Genomic DNA, 23,951 nt, shown 5'->3' on the forward strand with positions numbered 1-23,951 from the left:
GAAATAAAGCAATTTGAAGAGCTGCCCGCCTGGGCATCAAATGAAATTAAATAAAATGAAATTCATCAATAAATGGCCAGGTACGGAGCCATAAATAGACCGTGACTCAGTGAGCCACATCATGGGGTGTTTTTAGTTGCGGAAATTGTTTGTATTGCCACGGAAATTTCTCGTTTAATAGGTCCAAATGAGAGGTTGTAAAAACCTGCAAAAAGGGTGGGAGAAAAATTCAATGAATAAATTCTCAATTGTTGCCGCTGCGCCTTCGCAGGATTCTTGCGGAGGATTCCGCACAAGTGGCGCATAAAGTGCACTCCTGGGAGTCCTGACAGCAGCCGAAGCCAAAGGATCCCACGAATCCCTACTTGTTTGCCCCGTGTTTTCCTCACGTAGCCGAGAAATGTGAGTATGTGTAATCACTGCTCATCAAGTTTACACTGGGGGAAATACGAGCAGCTATCAATGCTCTTATTGAGCAAATTGATTGTATTTTAAATGCTTTTCTGTTTGTTTCCTCAGGAGGATATGCCTTTTGGTTTGCAGCAACTTGGAGAGCCTTTGTTTTTATCTCGCCTTGTGCTCTTTTAAAAATAAATGTAGCAAAGTAAAAGATTTTTTACAGAGGATATAAAAGCGAATAACACCTGTTTGACAAGCTAAATAACTTAAAAAAGGATATATAACTTTAATATATTTAACTGTATCATTAATTTTTCTCCTTTATTCAAAGTAATTTGTAGTTTAAAAAAATGGTAAAAATAATATTAAATTTCTTTATATATTTTTTAAGAGATTTCTTCGGCTTACTCATACAAATGATTGGGTTTTAATGTATTTTTATATATCTCATAGCGGTTGCAACATTGTAAACTGAGTCCTTATAGTTTAATGTGGCCCAGCCTTTTTGTTGTGGGTTGCGAAACGCGATCAACAGGACCCGCCCGTTATGTTTAATTGCTGCTCACCGTAAAGTTTGCTCTATAAACATTTTAACTAGGTCTATAAACAGACTAATAGAGGCCATCAAGTCGTTTGCATGATTTATGCTTTCCGGTGTTCCTTTTTTTGTTGCCACCCCTTCGTGACGTTAACAATCTATACAGGGGATACATAAAAAGGCAGTAAAAAACAAGACAGACATGTGGGTCCGTACGGGGACATAAACTGCTGCAGTAATTGAGGCGGGCCATTGTTCCAACTCCCCGATGGCGCTTAATCAATACCCGAAATACCCGAAATAACCGAAATGAGAGCAACATAGGCTGGATGAAGATATCTATATATATTTATCGAGGAATAGGTACAGGAATAGCAATGCAATATAAATATTTGATGTGCGAGAACGCCTGCCTCCAAAGTGAGTTGTTTAGCAGGGGACATAACAATTGCAGATTTGCTGAAATTGCTTTTACCGGGTGCAGACACATTACGTATACGCACATCCACCACCCAATCCTGCAGAAGTGCGTATGTCCTCGTCAACGTGTTGTAATCAAATGGAACTTGACGTTCGAATTGCGCAAATTGCGATTTTATGTAGGCTGTCGATTTGTTCCCTTTCACGCACACACATCTTCACTTCCTAACTCTCTCGCACTTGGCTCTACAGTGGAGCCTTCAAAAGCGAATCAATATTTACTTCTGTCTAGAAGGTCTTCTCCTTCACACTAAAATTGCGTTTTGGGTGAGCTTTAATTTAATTGGCTTCAGGTTTAATTTTATTGCGGAAAAACACTCTCAAATGAAAGGAAATGGGTACTCAAGTAGATTTTCAGCTATTTTAAAATGGCTTAAATGAGAAAGGTTATAATTTACGAACTTATTCGATTACCTTCATTGGGTAAAAGCTTCGAAGGTGCAGTTTTATTCGAATTAGGGAAAAATAACTAGAGGTGTACTAAACTTTTTGAATAAAATAATCTAAATGAACAAATTCCCAAAAAATTAGCAATGGTATTACATTCAATATTACTAAAAGTTTATGCCATTTTTAAAAATCGTTACAGCGAAGAAAAATAAGTTTATGTTAATAATTTATAAATGAGGACATTTTAAATAGCTAGTCCGCACTGTAGATCCTTGGGGCCAAAACCCGAGAAGCACATCTGTCAAATGGCTATGCAGTCTTTGTTCCAGGCTGGCCTCTTTCGTCGACCGACTCCTCCCCGAAAATTAGCGCCCAGCCTTTCAAATTGAAAACGTGAACCATGCGGTTCATTGGTAATTCATTTATGCGCACATTTGCCAGGATACCACCGACTCAGACCTCCTTTTCTTCGATGAGGGTGGTTAAATGTGGGTGGTTATGGGTGACTTGGGTCTACGACCAGGTCCTTTTGCCGCTGCAGGTGTTTCGCATAAGAAATGGCCTGCTCGGCTGCCGTCGATAGCATTAGATGTAATTTATACCTTTCGCCAGTCGCCACCACGCACGACTTGACGTCATGATAATGTATCGAATTCATTTTCCAGTTACTTTGCTTGCCAGTGTCTGGAGGAATAGAGCCTGCTGTACCTGCAGCGTTTTGTTTGGCAAACATCACAAAACGCTTTCGACACATTCCCCATTCATACTCAATTACGTACGTGGGTGGCGCGCCAGTTGCACGTGGCCAAGTTTTTTGGCCATGGAGTGTTGGCCCAGCGCGGTAGTCCGCTTCACTCCACTTCACTTGGCTCCTCCTTAATTTTATTTCTTTTTTTCTTTTTTTGTTGTACACTGCTAGCCAGCTTTTCGCTGTGTGTTTGAGTTTCTGGCCAGGCCAGCAACAACGTTCAATAACTTGGCCAGAGCCGAAAGTTTGCTGCAAATATTTGACCAGTGGCCAGACCCATCCCTTGGGCTGTGCAATTATTTATTTGATTTCATTTTGCGTTGGCCAAACACTGGCCCAAAGTTCTACTCAAATATGCAATTTCTATGCACACGAGACTTAAAAATATTCATATTAAAATTACTCATATGAAGTGGCAGCAACTCGTAAATTTTACTTTGTGTAATTTACATAGCAGCGAATTGCAATCGCAATTGCAATTGGGCAATGCTAACTGAATTGAAGTGTGGCAGCGGCAAACAAAAAACAATATTTAGTTGCGGCCTTTCCGCTAAATCAATCATAATCAATATTTAAATTGGGGAAATGGGGAAATGGGGAAATGGGGAAATTTTTTGTTAGAAAGCGCACCAAAGCGCCTGGAAATAATTTGTTTGTGAGCACTGTAATGAAATCCTGGCCATTGGCAGGTGGCATTTTCCCGTTTTCCTTTTTAATTTGACCGCCGTTGAACAGGAAAATGCACTAAGAGCAAATTGATTGATTGACGGGTGGATTGATCACTATTAGCTAAGCACGAAGTGAAAGCGATGCTAATTCATCTTGTGTTATTTCTGCCATTTCAGAATGCAATTTCACCAAATGATCGCTGGCTGTTTTTAAACTCTATCGACATATTGGCGTAATTCAATTGAAAATGTTGTGCCTGTCGGATGCAGAAGTCAGTGCAAAATCGCACAAAAAATTGCCGGCATTTGTTGGTGTTGGTGTTGGCCTTTCGGTTGTTGGGCCAAATAACCAAAGGCTCGACGTCCGATGTTTATTTGGTCGCACTTTAATTATTTTTACGCCCACCTGACTGGTGCCACGCCCTAAGCGGAAATTGCATAGTGTCGCTATCGCTGTTGCCGCCTTTTTGTTTTATTTTTAATTGAATTTTGAAATATGTCCACGTCCGTTGCTTACTTTATGTCGATTTACTTGTTTTTTCCGTTTTCCCGTTTCACTCGCTGCACCAAAAACGCAATTAATTCGAGCATTTTTTGAATTGTTCCAATGACCCTTCTCCGCGGGAGTTATTTGTTGCCATTTCTGCAATAAATTCCCGATGCTTTAAAAATAAATCAAATGCATTAAGGGCTTCTGCTCGCCTTCTCACTGCTATTTGACAATTGTTAATTAAATCAGTTTTTGGTTTTGCCAATTGAAATTGAATCCATTTACGTTTAAATTGTGTTAATCCTGCGATGAGAACTATTTTCAAATGCTGTAGGCACGTGCCTTTTACTTAATTAGTCGAATTTTCCCGTTGATATGACCGCTTGCTGTTGAAATGTTTAGCAACAAAATTTTGGCAGTTATGGAAAAATATTTTTGAATAATATTTGGTCAGCATTTTAAGCCTGGCTTCAGGGCACATTGGACAGAAGCTCAGTTACATTCGATTTGGCGAAAGTCCCTAGACAATTGATAACTTTTAGCTATAGCCATAGGTGCTGCAATTTTAAAATACCCCAAGAAAAACTAATTGTTGACAAGACAACTTGTTGAGACTTTCCCAGGGGCAAGGGCTAAGACCAAAAGCTAGCTTAGGGATTCTTCAAAAAGAAAAGCTTAAACTACTTCTTTGGCTAGCCAAGTCAAAGCTGATTTAAGTTTCTCCAAAACTTTCTGCAGTTTATTGGATTTTTCCTCTTTGGTGAGTGTGCACATTTGTTCATTTATTTAGACCACTTTTGTTGTGATGTATGCAAGAGTAAACTTTTCATTGTGAGTTTTGGTCAAGGCCCGCCAGGCGTATACGCAATATTGTAGCATTTAATAAATCTACCCGGCATAACTTTGTGCAGCAGTTGGCAAAACTAATTGTTAATTGAAACAAAAAAAAAAATGCCCAGCTGGAGCGGACAATTAAGGGGCCGCCAAACAAATGCCAACAATTAACTGCGGCAACAATATGGTGGAAAGCGGAACGCCTGAGGATCTAGATGGGTTATGGAGATGGCTGGCCAGAATGGGTACTTACCGCTCATCACAATAACGACGAGGAGCAGCAGCCAGGCCACGCAGAGCGGCAGTGGGTGGGCAATGGACATGGTGACTCAGGCTGTAGAAATGACTGGGCGGCGACAGGAACAAGATGCGGAAATGCAGTAAGCCCCCGCGTTGCAGCCCCAGCAGATCTTGTTTTTGTTGTCTGTCTGGGCAGAGGATGTGGGATGCTGGAAGCTGAAAGCTGAAAGCTAAATGCTGGATGCTGGTTGCTGGTGTTTGGTCCTGTGTCTCTAGGCTGGCAGCAATAACCAAGTTAGCAGCCTCATCATCAGCATGGGCGGCAACAGCTCCGGCAGCAGCAACGTCATTATCGAGCCTCCCGGCTCTCTATTAACTTGGCCAATTGCCAGGACTCCTCCACCTCCTCCTCCTCCTCGTCGTCCTCCTCCGCAGGCAGACAAAAGCAACTTAGCCGCCGTTTGGCTTTTCTATTTGCCGCTTCTGTTTTATACCGTCGTACACGAAATGTGGCCTGGAAAGAGCAGAGCAGAGCGGAGCAGAGCATTACGATCTGTTGGTTGGACTGACGCGAAAGTTATTGCAACTGACAAAGCTGGCTAAATGGTAAAAGGGGTACTTTGAGGGCTCACGAAACCTCCATCCGCCCAAAACTCAAATGCACTCATTGGTAGACTCTTGAGCAGCTTCTTCTGCTCCTGACTTGCCACTGCAACAAAATCAAAAACGACAGCGGAAATGAGCAAAATGATAATGGAGCATGCCGCCTGCATAATGATGGCTGTGTAGAGGGAGTACAGTGGGGTAAAACATAAATTTAAAGTCAAAACTGGCGTTTATTGAATAATTAGCTTTACTATCAACTATTTGGACCAGAATTAAGGAGGTTTACATGATTAAACTACACTTAAGGTTTGTAAGTTTAAAAGTAAATACATATTGTTTTGATAAGAAACTTATTTCATAATAATGTTTTGTAGGTAAAATCTTAAATAAGTTTAATATATAAAAAAAACAAAAATTGTTATATCGTGGCTTTTCGAATTTAAATTTTTGAAGTTCGTATATTTCGTAAATCACTTTTATATTAAGCTTGTTTTAAAGCCATTCCAAGCAAAATGCACTTTTTGAGACAGCCATCTCCGTTTTATCCCAAAGCATTGACCATTCCTCCCACCATTCTTGCAGTCAGAGGTACATTTTGCTTTTCATTTTTCGCCTACTTAAAATTTCGGCCAGGCCACGTGCTCAATCTCTGGCAGCAACTTGGGAATTTAATTTGCTAAATATAATTTTTTCCTTTTTTTCTGCTCCCCCAGACAGCCGACAGGCAGTGCTGGAAAGTTTAAACAGTAATTAACTTAATTGCCCGTCTGCCAGGCAGCTCAGTTGTGTCCCGCTCTGCTTAGATTGCTTTATTTAAGTTGGAAATGGATTAGAGTTACTATATACTACTATTACTACTATTACGATCCAAACACACTATAATTATTGCCTGCCATTGGGGATGATCGATTCGTGGGCATTAAAGTCATAATAATAGCAGTATCAGGCACATTTATTACGCATACGCCGTGTGCACACGCCGCATTATGCAAGGGGAATTCCGATTTTTGCGCATTTATCTAGATAAAAATTTTTCCGGCACTCGTTACCATTATTCGAAACGAGGGTAAAGTAGAGCTTCATAATTCTACTGCATGGATATTATGTGCTAGACTGCTACAACGAAAAGCCATATAGGGTCCTATATCATCCCACCCGCTTCCTAATTTCCCCCCACGCCGCACTTATTGTTAGGAAACGGAAAGAAGGCAAAAAAAGCAAAAAAAAAAAAAACACATTTTTGCCATTATTGTTAGCTATTGGTTATGCACGGAGAAAAATGTAAGGTCATGTTGCCACTTAAATGATAATGACAACAATTAATGTTTAGTATTTTACACTGTAAGAGCCCAGATAATGACAACTTTTTCATCATGTACACTTTTAAAAATGTATAGAATTATTCAACATTTCTTTCTGTGCAGCAACGTGTGTGTTCGCGCTATTCTACAGACATGCCAGACTTCAGACTTTGGAAAGCAATTTGCCACGCACTGTCAGTGAAGTTGAACGCAGTGGAACAATTCTAATTTTCAGCTACGAAAAATGTATACAACAAAAAGCGCTGGCCAACCAAAAAGAAAACAGCGAGCTGCCAAAATTTACATAAATACACATATTCACACAGATACACGTTAGCAGGACTACATTCACAGATGCGTAATGCAAATTGAATCGTACAAAGACTTGCTTTTACTTTTACGTATCTCGTGAAAGTATTCTTTCTCCTTCCGTTTCCATTATCATTAAAATTTTTTTGCGGGTACGCAGAGCTCTGCTTTAAAATTACTAATGCAAATGAACAGAAATGGTTTTTAAATAATTGATTAAGATGAACTGCCTTTTTGGTTATTTAAAAAGGTCATGCATGGCCATACAAATGAAATAAATCTTTTAAGAGTTATTGCCAATTTAATTGAGTGTAAATATAAAATATAAAATTTTATAATTAAGCAGTTAGATATTTATTTTAACTAATCTATTTTTTCAGTGTAGCATTTCAAATAAAATACACTTTTTAAACTATATTTAAAATTTATATTTTTTAATTAAATTGGTTTTACTAAATGTTCAAATCAGTTAAGTTTTATTTAAATAAATTGTAGATTAGAATCTTAGTAAGTTTATTTTATTTATTTGCCACAATTAACATACAATTATAACAATTCGAAGTACAATAAGTGTTAAAATATGGTAATCTGCAATTGTACACCAAAGACTTATAATATTTTGATCTTTGGATTGTTAACAACCTTAAGTCTAAGCCAATGGGTCGTGAGCCTAAACCGTTGGATTACAAATTCCACCAAATCGTGGCTCATTTTTCTTTCCGTTTCCCCTTATAATTACTCGCAAGCAGGCAAGCCACCGAAAAGCAGCCGAATCGTCTACAAAATGTATATAACATTATAAAGCAATTTGCAGTAAATCACCCAAAGCGACGCGCGTGTTTATAAATCACAAAGCAGCCCAAGAGCCTCGCTGTTTTATTTTTTTTTTTTGTGTTTTATTATTCGGGTATCCCGCTGCTGCTTTGGCCAACCAACCAAAATCGAAATGAATAATTAATATGTCGCGCCTGCCGCAGACGGAGAAAGTCTTCCATCTTGCGACTTCCATCACGAGAGAAGAAAGCACCGCGAGGCCGAAAACAAAACAAAGTTGGCTCACCAACAAAGAGAGTGGCTCATACGAGTCCCTGCGGCGTCTGGGCCGAAAACGAGAATTGGGCCAAAGTCGAGATGGCAAAAAACGGTCGACGTGATTGACAAATTTGCCACAGCAAATGAAATGCTTGACTCGGCTACGACTGCTAAATTTTTCATTTATGACAATGTTTACGTAATTCGACAGCCAAAACAATTTCCCAGGCTCTATAGCCCCATACCCCAAATATCCATAAGCAAATGGGCGCTCATTTATTGCCGTCCCCGGAAAAGGAAAACTCTGCGATGGGGAAAACCCATTCGGCCCAGCGGTTGTCTGTTGTATCTGCTGGAAAAGTCAGGACACCGACACCGGCTGTTACGGGCTGCAGCAATGGCTTTTAAACCGTTTTAAATGGCCGGCGATTTGTTTGAATGTTGTGACATTAAACTGCAATCTATGGCCCATTTCTGAGGGAGATCCAGGTGAGCGGGCCAGGAAAATCTGTCTAAATAGCTCCATCGACCAGCAACAAGCCGATTCTGCAGTCCATTTGCCAAAGTATCCTGCTGAAAGGAACCTCGGGTTGGATGACAGTGGCTCAATAATCAAAGATCTTGCGCAAATGGAGAGTAACAGCTTAAGGATTAAGTCAAAAGGGGATTGAAAGTGCGGCAAGGACTTAAAAGGCAGAACAAAAAGTGCATAGACCACATTGGCCTCTTTGCTTTGATATATATAGGCCTCGTAATCGCTTGAAACAAGATTTTCTCGATGATAAATAATAAAATATGGGTAGAAAATGGGTCCTAGCTCAAATTCAAAGCACCGATATTGAAGCATTTGAAAACGTTTTAAATTGCACAAAATAGAGAAGTACTAAAAGTTTAAGTAAACAAGTTTAAATAAACAATAAATAGATAATAAATTGTAACGTTTCCCACCTGCATTGGTTGTTTAACCAACCCTAATATAGATTTACTTAAAATGATATAGTTATTGCTTAAATGATAATCACGATTATTTAATTTCAATTCATTTTTAAATGGTTATAAGCTTTATTTTACATATTATTTTTTTAGTACGTTTTGTTTTTTACAAACATTCTCAAGGGTTTATACTTGGTCTTACTTTCTCAGAACTCAATCACTTTAAGCAATCACATTCTATCAGTGCAAAAACTTGGTGAGTCCATGAAGGGCTCGTTTTGGGACAAATCAAGACCTAATTTGAATGCTCGAGGAGTACGGCATCCATCCATCAGATAAAATCCTAGTTGGCCTACAACAATTTCCCACTCGACTGGCTCGTTATCCCTTGTCAAACTTTATGATAATTATGCAAATTAGGCGCAGCTCCTAATTGAAATCGACAACAATGGGTTCTCCATGACCTTGGCGCCGAGTCATTAGTCAAACCATTGCAATTGACAAGCAGCCAGTGACCCTCAAAAAAGTGGGCGGACGGGGCAAGTCTGCTGGAAACACGACACAAAAAAATATGAGAAAATTATTGTTTTGTTTGTTGGGGGGGCAGTGTTCAGCAGTGAAAGCCTTGCGCTTCACGGCATATTAAGCAAAATGAATAAATTACAATTGCAAATAGGCAATTTCCTACACTTCCTTCCTTTCCACGTTTCAGTGTGCAGCACACACACAGTAGGTCGGTTCGGTTGAGTTCTGCGGTGGCTGTCAACTTTTCGGGCGGTATTTCTGGTCTAAATAACGTCTAATTTGCAATTTTGTTTAATTGTTTGTGGTTTTGGATTTTGACATGATGCCGCACAAACCACTCCGCCACTCTCTAATTTTTGGCCATGGCGTGCGGCTGGATCGTAACTGATTGTTTGTGTTTTTGCGTTTTTTGGGGTTTTTAGTTTGGGTCAACGTCAATGAATATGGGCACGCACCAGTCAACCCACTTCCGCTCCAGCTCATCCAACTGGCCGCATGTCTTGGCCAAATTACAACAAAAGGTTTCCATCGCGACCACTAGCATATCGAGTCAGCCCTTTGAGCAATTAAAGGCAGGAGAATAGACAAAAAACCACTGACTTATATCGTTGGTTCGGCAGTGGGTAGAAATCGTTAGATTTGAAAGGGATAGATAGTTCACAGACAATTTAAAAGGAAATTCTGCATTGAGCATACCTACTTGTAAAATAATCTCTGATTGAATGCAGTTTAGGATTGTTGTAATATTGGATTTTAATTATTATATTCATTATAATCACAAGAAAATGTTTATATCTTTAAAGAACATTTAAACGCTTGTAAATTAATTCAAACGCTTGTTAAAATTTCTTTAAAGGTATTTTCATTTTCAGTTCTCTTAAGCAGTTAATCAAAAACACAAATAAATAAGCGAACCTCAAAATTAATTAATTTACTGAAGACATTTCTAAGTAATAACTGTTTATCGCAATTTTTGGTTGGGAATATTACTATTGTTATTACAATTTTAATTTTTATTTCTTATAAAATATTATATGTTTTAAATGCATTTAAGTGTTTATTGGTTTTAGTTTGTATACCTATTAAATGTGAATGTATATTAACTTAGTTTAAAAGTACGTTACTGGTTGTAAACCATTCAATAATTAACAATAAATCCCCAATTAAAAGTAGCTTAAAGAATTTCAAACCTCGGCAAGAAAGGGGGAATGCTAAATGGACACACTGCCTTCCGAAAGTAATCAGACGAGTCCTCGAACTCAATCCGGGACAAAGTCTACCACGGCTTTTGGCCAGCAATGAAAGGCAGTCGAGTGGAGTCTGAATGTCATTGTTCCTTCCATCCTGCTCCCGAGATTCCCCCTTTTTCGCCACTAGGTCCTTACAAATTAGCTGTGCGAGTGCCTTGCACTTAGTTTTTGTCTGTGTACTTTTCAAAATTGGTTTTCACACGCCATTTGCATTTAATTGCCAAGTTGCAGAGCTGCCGAGCTGCCGGGAGCTGAAAGGGAAAATTGGTTAGGACATTCCTGCCATGTTGGCCTTGTTAACAAGCGCATTTGCCTAAAACTGCGTACACAGTGTGAGTTCGGATTTCATTTGGCAAATCAAATATTATTGTTAATACCATTTCGACTATTTGCAGTTGTTCCAGTCTCCGGGGACTCCGGTCGATAAGTGCCAATTTGGCCATAATGGGCATTAAAGCTTCAGCCATTTCAAGAAGTGCGGCTTTAAGGCCAACTGAAGACACTCAAACCGCCATCTATCCTCATCATCGTCATCTCGACAGTATTTATTGTCAATAAAGCCTTTGCCAACAACAAAATGCGACACAGAAAATATTGTAAGTGTGCAGTGAATGCCATCTAAATGTCTATATGCTATACACTTTGTATGTATTTTCTAGATTGAATTGGAAAGTCACCGTATTCCCATTCCCGTTCGCATTGCCATTCCCTGGCCGTATTTCGAACCCACTTCAATTGAAAATTGTCTGCGTGGCAAAAGTGAAATGCTTCAGCGTAGAGCAGGAGAATCGAATCGGCGTCTCCTCTGATGATTCCAGATCCTCCGCCAACCCGCTCCCCAGATTCCCAAACTCTATGCCGATACCATTGATGTTTTGCTGCGCACTCGAGTGTGTTTTCTTTAGTAATGGAATTTATTAATATTTCATTGTGTGGGCCCGTGAAAGTCGCAGCAGGAGGGGTGAAACGAGACTGGGTTCCCCACGAGTTTGTGGCTGACTTTAAGGAATGTCAACAATTGCCAGCACTTGGAATGCTTCAACCATTCATCCCGGACGCTCTTCACTTCTGTCGAAATGTTCCCTAAAAAAAAGAAGCTTTCCCTCCATCGGTTAAGTACTTTTTGAGGTTTCCATTATGAATCGGAAAACGTTGCCGGCGGAGCGAAAATATGTCACGAATATTGGTCATTGGATATCTATTCTGGAAAGCCTTTTATGTGCTTAATAAGAACTATCTATATAAAATTTATTTAGCACTGATTTAAGTTAAAAATAATATTTTTAATTTGAATATTAAAGTATTCTCCATTAAGTTTTAATAATAATAATCAAAATAAAGTGTTGTAACTTTAAATGACATAATCTTCAATTTTTTAAACTACTAGAATTATTTGATACTAATACAAATGCTAACAAATTTGGTATTCTTTATCTAAAGATTGGAGAAATAAATATATATACTTTTTTTACAAAAAAAATTTTTTATCTACCAAAAACAATTGGCTTTTTGAACCTAAATGGCAAAATCATATTTCATTGCATTTCCCTTGTGTAATTATCGACTTGAACTAGAATCGAAAGTGGCAATGCAACAAAAACAAATTGGCAACGAAAGTGATGGTCTCATTTCCGGCTGAGTATTTATCAATGTAAAAGGGCAATTACTCAGGGGGAGTGTGTGTTTACGGCTGATTTGCCTAATTGCTGCTGCCAAGGGACATTAACAATACATTTTCCGACTGACTGACATTCTGGCATTCGGGCCAACATGTACTCGAAAAAGCCCGGGAGCAATCTCCGTTCCGGAAGTGGAGCGCTCCCGACTTTTCTCCCGAAAATGTTTTAGTGTCGGCCCAAACCATGCATAATTCATACATGGAGGCTATGTGTTTGTGTGAGTTGGGCAAGAACTTTTGCAATGCTGGCCAAAAGAAAATTCTTGTTGACCAACAATGCGCATAATGCAACTTTCCCATGGAGAAACGCCTCTCTGCCACCCATAATCATTTCAAATTCCACAACAAACAGCAGAAATCAAATTTCCAAAACTCGCAAGAAATCTTGCACGCCATGCACATAGCCACCACCACCACCATCACCACTACACCCCCTTCATTTCCCCTCACTTCCCCCATTTCTTCGGCACTTTCTCATCTTCTTACTGTCGTAAACTTTTCAACCATGGAATACGAGTTTTTGGCACAACGCACACAAAAATGATACGAATGGAGTATGGGAAAAAGTCGGAGATGTGAGGAAAAACTCTTGTGATTTCAGCAATCAGACGCCGCCCACCCACCGCGCAGCTCGTGAACAATATGAAAATAATAAAAACAGTTACATAAATCAAAAATGATAAGGAAAAACAGTGCATAAAAGTTGAGCGTTGTGGGAAAAAATCGAAGAAACGAGACTGCAGCGTTTTTCCTTAGAGCTTCACTCTTTTTTTTCCCCTTCTCCGCAAGATTGCGATGCAAAACACAAAGCAGAAAATCGAAAGTTGAGCTCCAACTAAGAAGGAAATCAACTTGAACAACAGGAAGCGTCTGTGTTGGCCTGGCCAAGTCCATCCTCCTCCAGTTCTGCCCCCCCTTTCAATCTCAGTGCCTCATTCTGTCAAATGGCAAAGGTGAAAAATGCGTGTCAATTTTTTTCCTATTTACACGAAAAGACCCTTTCCACAAGGGGAAGCATCTGCATTGTCAAGTGCTGAGTTATTGTGGCTGCACATTGTGTAAAATGAGGGTTACATAGATAGTTGTTTGGCAAATACTTCAAATAATCGTATGTATGTAAAGAGATATGTAAAAACTGTTATAAGGAAATGTCAGTTGTCAAATCTCTCAAAGTTGAATTTATTTTTTTTACTATAAAATGAGAACGAGTCTTAAAGCAAAATATTAAAAATAAATTTAAAAAGATTTTTACAGAGGGTTTTACAATTTCAGTCAAATGAAATTTGAAATGTCAGATTTTTGTATTAAACATCAATTTCTTTCCATAAAACTTGACTTAAAAACAAAACATAGTTCTTTAAAAAAAAATGATATATAAACAGATTCTAGATTTATTAATAAGTGTAAGCATCAGAAGTTTTAACCATTTCTAAGATCTCTAAAATATCTTCATCTTAAGGATAAGCGAGATACATTGTTGTTTGTACCAAATCCCTATTTTGTTTTATTCCGACCTCGGCTGGTCGACGGGGCGTGTCCTGGCATTATCATATATATCCCTCCCTACTTGGCAATCGCTCTCGCTTAACTCTGACAATCGAGTGCCGATCGAAACTACAATTGCAACTGCGGGTGTTGGCTTATTTATATGACACTGCAGTGGGGCTGGGATCCAACCCACTGATATAACCCACTGTGGTGCCGGATGAGGATGGTGATGGTGATGGTGATTTGTTGTCTTGCCAGCAGATTGTGCATACAAAATTACAGACGACGCTGTCGACATCCGAGGCTGCTGGCAGTTAATGTAAAAAATGTGTTGAAAATCGCATTCATGCATAGATTTTTTCACTCCCCTTTCGAGAATGTGCCCCAAGTAGATTTGTTGGCATCCACTCGCACACTTGCCATATTGATTTAGTTGCCTGATGCCCTTTGACCCGGCGTTGGGTTGCCAAAACAAATCAAGACGGGGGCCTGGTTGACTTAAAGCCGACACAAAGCTGCTATGAAATGCAATTAAGCCAACGCCTTCGAGTCTGAATTTGGTTTGGTTTGGTTTGGTTTGGTTTGGTTTTCTCCTGCTCTGTAACTTGGCCACAGGCCACAAAGTCAAGTTCCTGGATGAGTGGCTAACCGTTGGCCAAATATTTGCCCGGATCGGTGGTAAGATGGCAAGTCGGGCCTGGCTGTTAATGGACCACATTAGACGCAAAATACGAGCACATTTGCGGCATTCACAAAAAGGTAAGCTAACGCCCACACATATGTGTGCCTGCCCGCCCTCATAAATGTGCAGTTTATGGACAATAATTGCCAATAAGAGTCGTACAGCTGTCGTCGTGTCTCGACTTTGCGTATAATAAAACCCTCCGACTGTGCAACTATATATTCTGATTCTGAATCGGACCTCGTTTATGTGTGGTTTCTGCTTTCATTTGCATGGTCGGATATACTGGGAGCCAAGCTCAATTTGCTCAAGAGTTAAATTAAAGCGGCAGACTCGGGATTGTTGGTATAATTCACTAGAGATTTGGTCTTTGCTCTCTGCCTCGACTTGAGTCTGATTTATGCCAGCAAATGGCTAACGCTGTGCGTATATTTAAACAGGAAAACCAAATTTATATGGCTTACACGATTACCGGTTCAGTGTGGAATGCGAAATTATTGCTGAATAGAAACTTCTTAGCTAACCCCAATATGGGAAGTGGTAATTTCACATTAATTTTAAATTACCAACAATTATTTGGTTATCCATTTCTAAAATGCAAAGTACAGCCAAATAAAAGAGCATAAAACAAATTTATTACAAAAACAATTTTAGTTGTCTCATTAAACCATTAGGTTTATGTATATCAATTTTAATTTGTAAAATTATTTCGAATCTTACTCAAAATCATTAAATTGGTCAATCTATTATTAAGCGAAGCACTTTGATAAATTGATAATTAGTTTCAATATAAAAGGCGTTGAGAAAAATAATTTATTAACATCAAAAGACATTGCAAACAAAAAAAACAAATAAAAATTATTTTAATGCTGATAAACACAATATTAAATGAAACAATTTCATGTTATATCTCGTTAACATAATTAAATCTTTAATTATTTCTTTAGGTCAAATGCATATAATTGCAACAACTTTTAATAAACATTTAAAAGACTGATTAAGTCGCAATTTAATTAGCCCTTAAGTACGCTCTTCAATGGGAAAACTTTATGATTTCCACGACCCGAAAGTGAGCCGAGCCAATTAATCTTTTGCACAAATCGCGTGCATTTCCCCTTAAATTAATTTCTGTAGCCTACAGTTGTGGGTCAACAGCGAAAGTCCTTCGCGCGTTTAAATCAATCAAGCTCAGCCATTTGTGCAATTTGCCAATGGTTTATTTATGTTTCAACTTTAACGGCCAGTGCAATTGTATCTGTTCGTGCTAACCACAACTGCAACTCCTTCATGCATCCGTTTGTTTAATGGCCAGAACGCGCCGCATTTGCAGCGGCTTTAATGGCAATTTAAAATGTCGGAAAGCCGCAAATTTCCGTTATTCATATAAAATTAAACGCAAATACGGCGCAAAGAGCGTTTGCACAGACACTCACACTCGGCAAACAATGGGCAGAGCCAGAGGCAGTGAGTGAATGTCGGTCTGTGAGTGCAAACGTGCCGCGAGGAAATTAATTTCCGTCAGAAGTCACACAGCAAAGGCATCGAGACGCGCAGCCAGGATAATTAAGCCCGCACACACACTCGCCTCCATATCCATATCCTGGCCACACGTCTGACTCGCTGTTTGCCTTCAAGACGGCCACTCATGGCCACCGAAAGGATGTCGCCCGCGAAAAGCCATCCGCACCAGACCCACAGCCAGAAATTGTAGCCGCTGACAAACGCCGGCCTCCCAACTCACGGTTAACCGACAAAGGACTCTGGCCAAAGGACAGAGGACAGCGGACAACGGACAACAGACAGCGGACATTCGACCGAGGGATGCCTGTGGCCGTGGGCTAACTTGGGCGCAGCTGTCATCACGATGCGATAAATTTTGGAGGCCAATGCCGGGCGGCGACATAAATCAGCCCAGAGATTTATGGCGATTTGCGCAAGTTGGCGTTCGCGATAAAGACCCAAAGAATGCGACCGAGGCGGCTTGATCCGGGAACGACTGTTGCTCTCGGGCTGACATAGCCAGCATAGTTCATAATGAGTAAAAGCCACTTGGCCAAATTATAGACTACGGGATACCTTGCAGGTTAGTAAAGTAAACTATGTAAAAGACAAACTTTTATGACATTACTTATTGTTATTTGATTTAGCTATGACGTTACTGTAAATTATAAAATATAATACTTTATATAACGTCATGTAAATCACAAATGCCTCGTAATAAGACCAGAGGACAAAATAATACTATTTAGTAATCAATAAAATAATAGCATGAAATATATAAGTATATTTGATAATTTCTAAGAATAATAAAACCACTAAATACCTGATTTAGACCTGTGGAAAAAAATAAAAACTGCTGGAAATGATTTATACACACAAATGAGTATAATAAAATAAACAAAATAAAAAGGATGCACAAAAATATTAAATCTTTTTTAGTACCCAAAGCTATTAGCCGTGTACAAATTTAATATTTAGTAAATAAATAAATAAATCAATTGTTTTACGACGTAAAGTTGTTAAATCTATGTCAATCAAATAGTGCGAGTCTCGTAAGCAACAAAAATCAATTTGGTTAAGTGTTAAAACGGTTTAAGAACTGTCTCACCACAAACCGAAAATCCCTATCCAAAAACCGCAGACAATGTAATTAATTAACTTATTTGATGTCCACCCATAAACACCCCCCTTCCGGATGCTTTACAGGGTATTTAGCTTGGTCAGACAGCGGTATAAAGGAGACACTAAGTTAACAAGGGACCCAGCTATCTGTCCTGTGTCCGACCTCCTTCCACTTTCCATTTCCGCATTCCTTGTGATTATCACACTGGGACCTATTTCCCACAATATCAGCAAATTGAAAAGGGTAAGAATGTCCACTCCAGTTTCAGGCGACCACGTCAATCCTCCCCCAGATATGCCAGATATACTAGATATAGATGGACACTGGCACAGGACGAGCGATAAGATGACCGACTGTCGGCATGTGGATGTGGGTCAACGGAGCACTGGACAAATTCATTAGGCGCCGGATATCGTAAAAGCTGGATCCCCAAAGCCGGCCAAATGTCTCAATTTACATTTCGAACATATTTTCATTAGCGCACTGAAGATATTCTCCCTTCCCGGCCATCATTTCATTTAATTTATAAAATAAAGCCGCTGAAAGGAGGACGCGAATTCTTAATATTCAGTCCGTCGATGGCATTCTCATCTCTCGCGTTCGCCTTCGCGGCCAATATTAAAAATAAAGTCCATCACTTACAGTCGCCTTTTTATTTATGCCACCGACCGCCCGTCGACGTTCTCGACTTTCCCGATGATATTCCGTTCTGGCTCTGCAACCGCACTTGGACCATTCTCCGGCCGGAATCGTAAAAGTTAAGCGCCGGCCAGTGAGTGGCGAATGCTGTACAGTGGGCACACAATAGGGACGGTCGAACCGTCGGCCAGCCGGCCTGTCAGTCAGTGAGTCAATGAGGAGCTCGAGATGAAAGTGAAAGCTAAGAGCCCTTTAAAACTTTCTTTCTTCCGTTTTTATGACTTATTGCGCTCTTGAAGGCGACTACAGGGTGCACTTGCAGAAATATGTTCTAAAAACAAAATTGTTTTAGATGTTTAGTTATTTGTATTAATTTTTTTTGTAAGTTCAAAAAGCTAAAACTAAAAATTTTAGAAAAATATGACTAATATAAAAAATAGTGTAAATCCAGAGGGATATTTTTCTCAACCAGTTATAATTCTTCAAAAACTTTTTTGTCATTATTTATGGTAAAATTTTTCTTTAAAAAGTTTTTATTATAAGTTTATAAAGTTATTTAATTTTTTTCGAAGTGTATGCAGTGAATAAAACGAGATCCTGAGCGTGAACTTTTATTATCATTATTCTCGCTGCAGTTGTAGTTGTGTTTGTTGCTACTTCCATTCTAGCGGTGCCTGGACATAAATATAAATAGGAACTTAAAATTCGCCAACCGCGCCAACGCCCACAGAGCGTATGAGTTATGCGAATCGAAAGTAGCCTGTCAGGTGGTTTTTCTTCCAGCACACTCAGAGGTACGTCATGAAAACCGCCAACAACTTCAGCATACAAATGGAAAATGAATGGGAATCGGAGAGAGAGAGAGAGAGAGAGAGAGAGAGAACTCCATCGCGCAGTGCTGCATCCAGCGAAGGATAAACAACATTCAACGCAAATACATTCATAACTACCCGGGCTAAGAACAACATAAATGTTGATATGTGTCACATTATACGATTCCGAGGAGGAGCCAGATGCCCGCGGCTGCTACCACACGGCCTTATCCCAACACTGCCATAAATCTTGCACAGAGCCGGGGTTGTCTTGATACAATATTTGCTGACATGACAACCGAAAAACATACTCTTGGCACACACAGAAGGTGATAATGACAGTTTAGGCATTCATTACACGTGTTGCTGATAAGGCGTAGAGCCGCCAGGTGGGTGGAAGGACCTCCCACAAACAAGGACACAAGAACACGACCAACAAACAACAACGAAGAACAACAACAAAGAACAACAACAAGATTGACATGACGCTCCGCTGATAAAAGTCAACAATATAAATTAATAAAGCTGGCAGGCGCGAGCGGCGAGAGGCCCCCAGGGATCCTGTTCAATGTCCTGCGTGTTTGCCATAATAATGTATTTCATTTGAATCAACAAGCCAAAACAGGACAGGACTCGTCGCGCTCCGTAGATATATTCATACATTTTAAAATATGCACATTATGGCCAGAAGTAAGCTGATATTTATGCTAATGAACCGACGACAGCGGCCCCTGGACGAGGCCATTCATTTTCCCTCGACTTTCAGCCAAAGCAATTACTATAATTGCTCACTCACCCAGGCCAGGCGGCAAAAAGCGAACCTACACACACATCAATATTCATTTGATTCACATGCAGAAACTTTCTTTTTGTTTGACTTCCACAAAGGGCACTTTCATGGGTAGTGGGGGGGCAAAGTTTTGCCCATCAAATCAGATATCAAAGCAACACGTTTTCCAACACAAACACAGACGCAAGATCATCAAAGAACACGGTTAATGAGACCAAGATGTTTCCACTTTCGGGCCAAAAATGTAATTAAAATTTTTCACAATATATTCTGCACACTCGACAAGATAGCAAGAATAATTCATTTGAGTAAGTCTGCTGATTATATTTTCAGTTTTTTACATGCTTCATTGGTAATTCATTTAAAACAAATGATTGAAATTATTTCTGATTTTTTCTATACAAATTTAAGATATGAAAAGGATGAGTAAAAACCTTTAAAAATATTTTTGAATGCGAATGTTTTAATACTGTAAAGCTAAAATCTTAATTTTTCGAACATACCAATGGTAACAATATAGCCAAAAACTAATTTGATCACAGCATATAATATAACCATTTTCTCGTCTTAAAGTATAGAATTTAATCAAAATTAAATAAGACCAAAATGTTGTCAGTAATGTAATTAAAATTTTTCCTAATACATGACACACAATCTTGGCTAAAATCAATATTTGATTTGATTGAGGCAAAAACTCCTCTCGGGAGGCTTGAAATCTTTTGTTGATTGCGGAGAGAAGAATCAACAGGAAGCAAAAAAGCTGAAAAACTCTGCAAGCTGGAGCAGAACAAATCAGCGGAAAGTAAACTTCATTAACATTTCAATATTTCGCCCCTTGCAAATCAGTTTGCTGATTTTTAACATTATTTATTCAGCATTTGCGCCTGTTGCCTGTCATTGCTCCTTTCATTTTGGACTCACCTCCAGCTCCAATATTGTTCACTTCACCTTGCCGCATTCATTAGGTGAATGACTTCAGCCTACATAAATTGAACACTGAACACGTGCCACGCCCCCATAACCTGTGCAAAAAACCGAAAGTCTGAGCCAAGCACAAAGGAATTCCAATTTCAATTCTCTCGAACTGCTAAGCGAAAAAGCGCATTTGGCGTAAAATTTATCAGTAGCTAACTACTGAAGGGCAAAAGGACTAAGGTCGGTGAAACAATGAGAAAGTGTGTAGCTTTCTTTTAAGATGAAATTCACATAGAAAATGTTATTACATAAAAGTCAGTTTTTCTAAGAAAAATTTTACAATCTTTCATTTAAGATGAAATTCACATACAACATTTTATTACACATATTTCAGTTTTTTAAAGAAAAATTTAACAATCTATTGGATTGAAAATTGTAAATATGATAATAAAACTTGCTACTTAATTTAAATCGGTTTTCCATTACCTAATTATCTTTTAAGTTAATCAGTTATTAAAAAAAATGTATTGATAAGCTTGGTATAAGCCTGAACTATTTAAGCATGGTAAAAAGCGGGAGAATAATAAACTTGAATAATTTATGGTGAAGGCACAAAAAGCTAATGGAACACAAATAGAATTTGAAACAATCGCACTTTTCATTATTATCATCCCGGGCTTTACTCGCCCAAATACGCGCCCAATTAAAACATAATTCATGGCCAAGAGCAGCTTAGTGCTCTTTATGCCCCCAATGGCTCCCCAGTGAGCGTTTGTAACTGCACAACAATAACCGGGCCAGAAATAAAAAGCTGGAGAATGATACCAAAGAGATATAGAGGAGGCAACAGAAGGTAAGCAATGGCAAGTCGACTTTAATTTGTTTTTCGTGTGCTGCCATGGATGAGAACCAAAATGAACTCGCCTGAGGAGCTGCACATTTGCGGGCTTATAAAAAAATATCATAACTATATAGAGTATATATATTTATATATATATATACATATATATGTGTGGAGGAAGGGAGAACATTTATGCGCATTGAAACGGAGCTGAGTAAAAATGTAAACAATTTTTTTTCGGGGCCAGGAACATGTATGGCTTTTTATGAAGCCCCGGACGGGCCAAAAAGCAGGCCAATGGCCACTGGCAGTGGCTAACAAATGGCCCAATCCGGAACGGACACCGGCAGACAAATGCACTGGGGTGCCACAAACAGACAGACAGAAGGACGGACGGCACATGACCCACTGGCTGTGAGAAGCGCCATAACGAGGGCTTAAATAATTAATATTACACATACGCAGTGTTGCCCGCTACGATACGATGCGATGCTCCTTCTCGAGGTGTATAAATCATAAAACCTGCACTCAGCGCGCATATTAAATCTTTCGGGCTAATGAACGCTGAAACTGATTGATGAAGCCGAGACGCTCGTAACCCCTTTTCCCCAAGAAAGTGTATCTATATCTTTTGTATCCGTTGCTGTTACTTCAATTAATAACGAAGCGCGAAAAGTTTCACTTTGCCAGCAGCAGCATTAACATTTTGCATTCATTCATTAGGAGCCAAAGCAAAGTTTACTCCGATGATAAATTGTAAAATTTTCGAGAACTGAACCTTGCTGGAGGCAGAGAGCGGGAAATCAAACTCCTTCACTAATTCATTTTCATTTGGCCCCGAAAACGAAAATTAAAAAATATGTAACCCTTTTTTTCCGCCGTCTCTAATCAAGATAAACAGTAGTAAAGTTTTACAGATCTGTTTAATAAAACATAACTATTTGAGTACTTTTAAATGCCAGCCGAGGTATAATTTTGTCTATTTTTTATTATTTTTTTGATTTTCATTCTATATTTTTTTGTAAATTATTTTTATAAAAATAATACGTTCGAATATTTAAAGAATGTTTTTACGGTATTTTTCTTAGACTCTGAGCTCTTAATAATTTTGAGCTCAGCTGTACCCTTAACATAATGAAATGCTGTTCAAACTTAAGGGATTTCTTTGAACTAAGAATCCCTTTGAAAGGTATCCAGTGGTCTTAACCTTTCAGTTGGTATCATTGGCGTTCGTCTTATTTCCGTTTATGTTGTTTCTTTGCTGCTTGGGGACAGAATATAATTTGAATTATTAATTAGCCCGTAATTAGTCGGGTTGATGTTCGTTTGCCTCGTTTTTGTTCTTGCTCGTGTTCTGACCACGTCTTGCGGCCATAATTTTAATACCCTCCCCGCAGAGCCTTTGATCTTGGCGGGTATTCTACGTCTTTTGATTAGCTAATTCATTTACCTCTCTGCCCAACACCAAAACTTTTTCTTGTAGCTTGTAAAATGCATAGAAATTTATCGGGCAAAAAATAACTCATTATGTGTCAAAAGCACACCCCCCAGCACGGCGATTCCCACTTGACCCAATTAAGAACGGAACTCAAATCTGAAAGTTTCGCTTTATGTTCGCCCACTTGTTCCGCAGATATAAGCCCCATAGAAAAACGCTACAGAAAAGGGCCAACAACGGCGACTGTCCGCGCAATTAAAGCAACTGTGCAGTGGCTTAGCAAGTCAAGCTTAAACTCGAGAGGAGCAGCCAGTTCATTTGGATTGGGGATTCGCGAATCCCTCCTATGATCCTCGGCATAAACTCAAACTCAAACAACATGAAATGACAGTTTTATTTATTTTTCCGCGCTGTGCTTAAAATAGTCAAAAAGTTTTAATGACTTTACGCTGGCTAAGCGACAGCGTGCAACATTCGCCCGATATCCGCCCACTCTCAAGTGGGAAATATAAAAAAGGAATTCGTTAAATTAAGCCACAATCTTGAGAATTGTAACATAAAAAAGTGGAAACATCAAAAATCGCAAACAAATTAAATGTAAATGTGCACAAAAGCAGTTGTTAAATGTCAATTCGAATTTTCATAGAACGTTGATAAGCTCCACCCAAAAAAGGAAGTGTCGGAAAAACCTCTTAGTTTTGCCAACACAAAATCCGAAAATGGCATAAAATTACGACAATAAAAAAAAGGTACGCGACAACAACTCGCATTTATATGCACACACGAGGGTCTGCATACCTCACTATTTGCATGCATATAAATAAATAAATGTGTATAATATAAGTGTTAGTGTATTTATAGGTATGCAGATGGGCATTCACGACCCCTTGGCTTTTTATCGAGCAAACTTCTCGACATATAATTCACACCAGCTGCTAATTTAAGCGCCCGAATTAATGACTCGGGCATAAAATTCTATGACTTTTGAAGGGGGTCGAAGGGACCTCGTAAATTTCCTGTTCAAACACGCAACCAGGATATGGTCAAAAGTGGAATGGAGGTGGAGTCAAGTAGGGGATCAACCAGATTCAGTCATAAAAAGCGTTATAAATTATAGCCTGCCAGCGCAGTCAGGGATTTGATTACATTCTTCGGACTAAGGCAGTATTTAATTTAAATTTGACTAACAATGGCTAGGGTAATCAAATAAACTTATTGATTTGATTACAGATGGACTTCAAATACCAAAATATTTAAAAACAGCTTGAAATAAAGCTGTACTAAGCTGTATTTTACTCTTGT

The 23,951-nt window shown here is 39.0% G+C and overlaps 1 protein-coding gene across 4 annotated transcripts in view; it reads right to left on the reverse strand.

Moving 5' to 3' along the window:
* The window catches only part of LOC108150239 (junctional adhesion molecule A), a 100,441-nt gene that overhangs the window by 64,235 nt on the left and 12,255 nt on the right, over positions 1-23,951 (reverse strand). For 3 of the 4 annotated variants that reach the window (XM_017278299.2, XM_017278297.2, XM_017278300.1), the window contains exon 2: positions 4,801-5,301. In XM_017278299.2, the coding sequence (XP_017133788.1) occupies positions 4,801-4,870 (70 nt within the window). In that variant the 5' untranslated portion in view covers positions 4,871-5,301. Of the gene's footprint in view, positions 1-4,800; positions 5,302-17,856; positions 18,185-23,951 lie in introns of all 4 variants that reach the window. The other variant, XM_017278298.2, reaches the window with a different exon arrangement.

Source organism: Drosophila elegans, unplaced genomic scaffold, assembly GCF_018152505.1.
Source record: "Drosophila elegans isolate 14027-0461.03 unplaced genomic scaffold, ASM1815250v1 contig_208, whole genome shotgun sequence".
Classification (NCBI taxonomy): Eukaryota; Metazoa; Arthropoda; class Insecta; order Diptera; family Drosophilidae; genus Drosophila; species Drosophila elegans.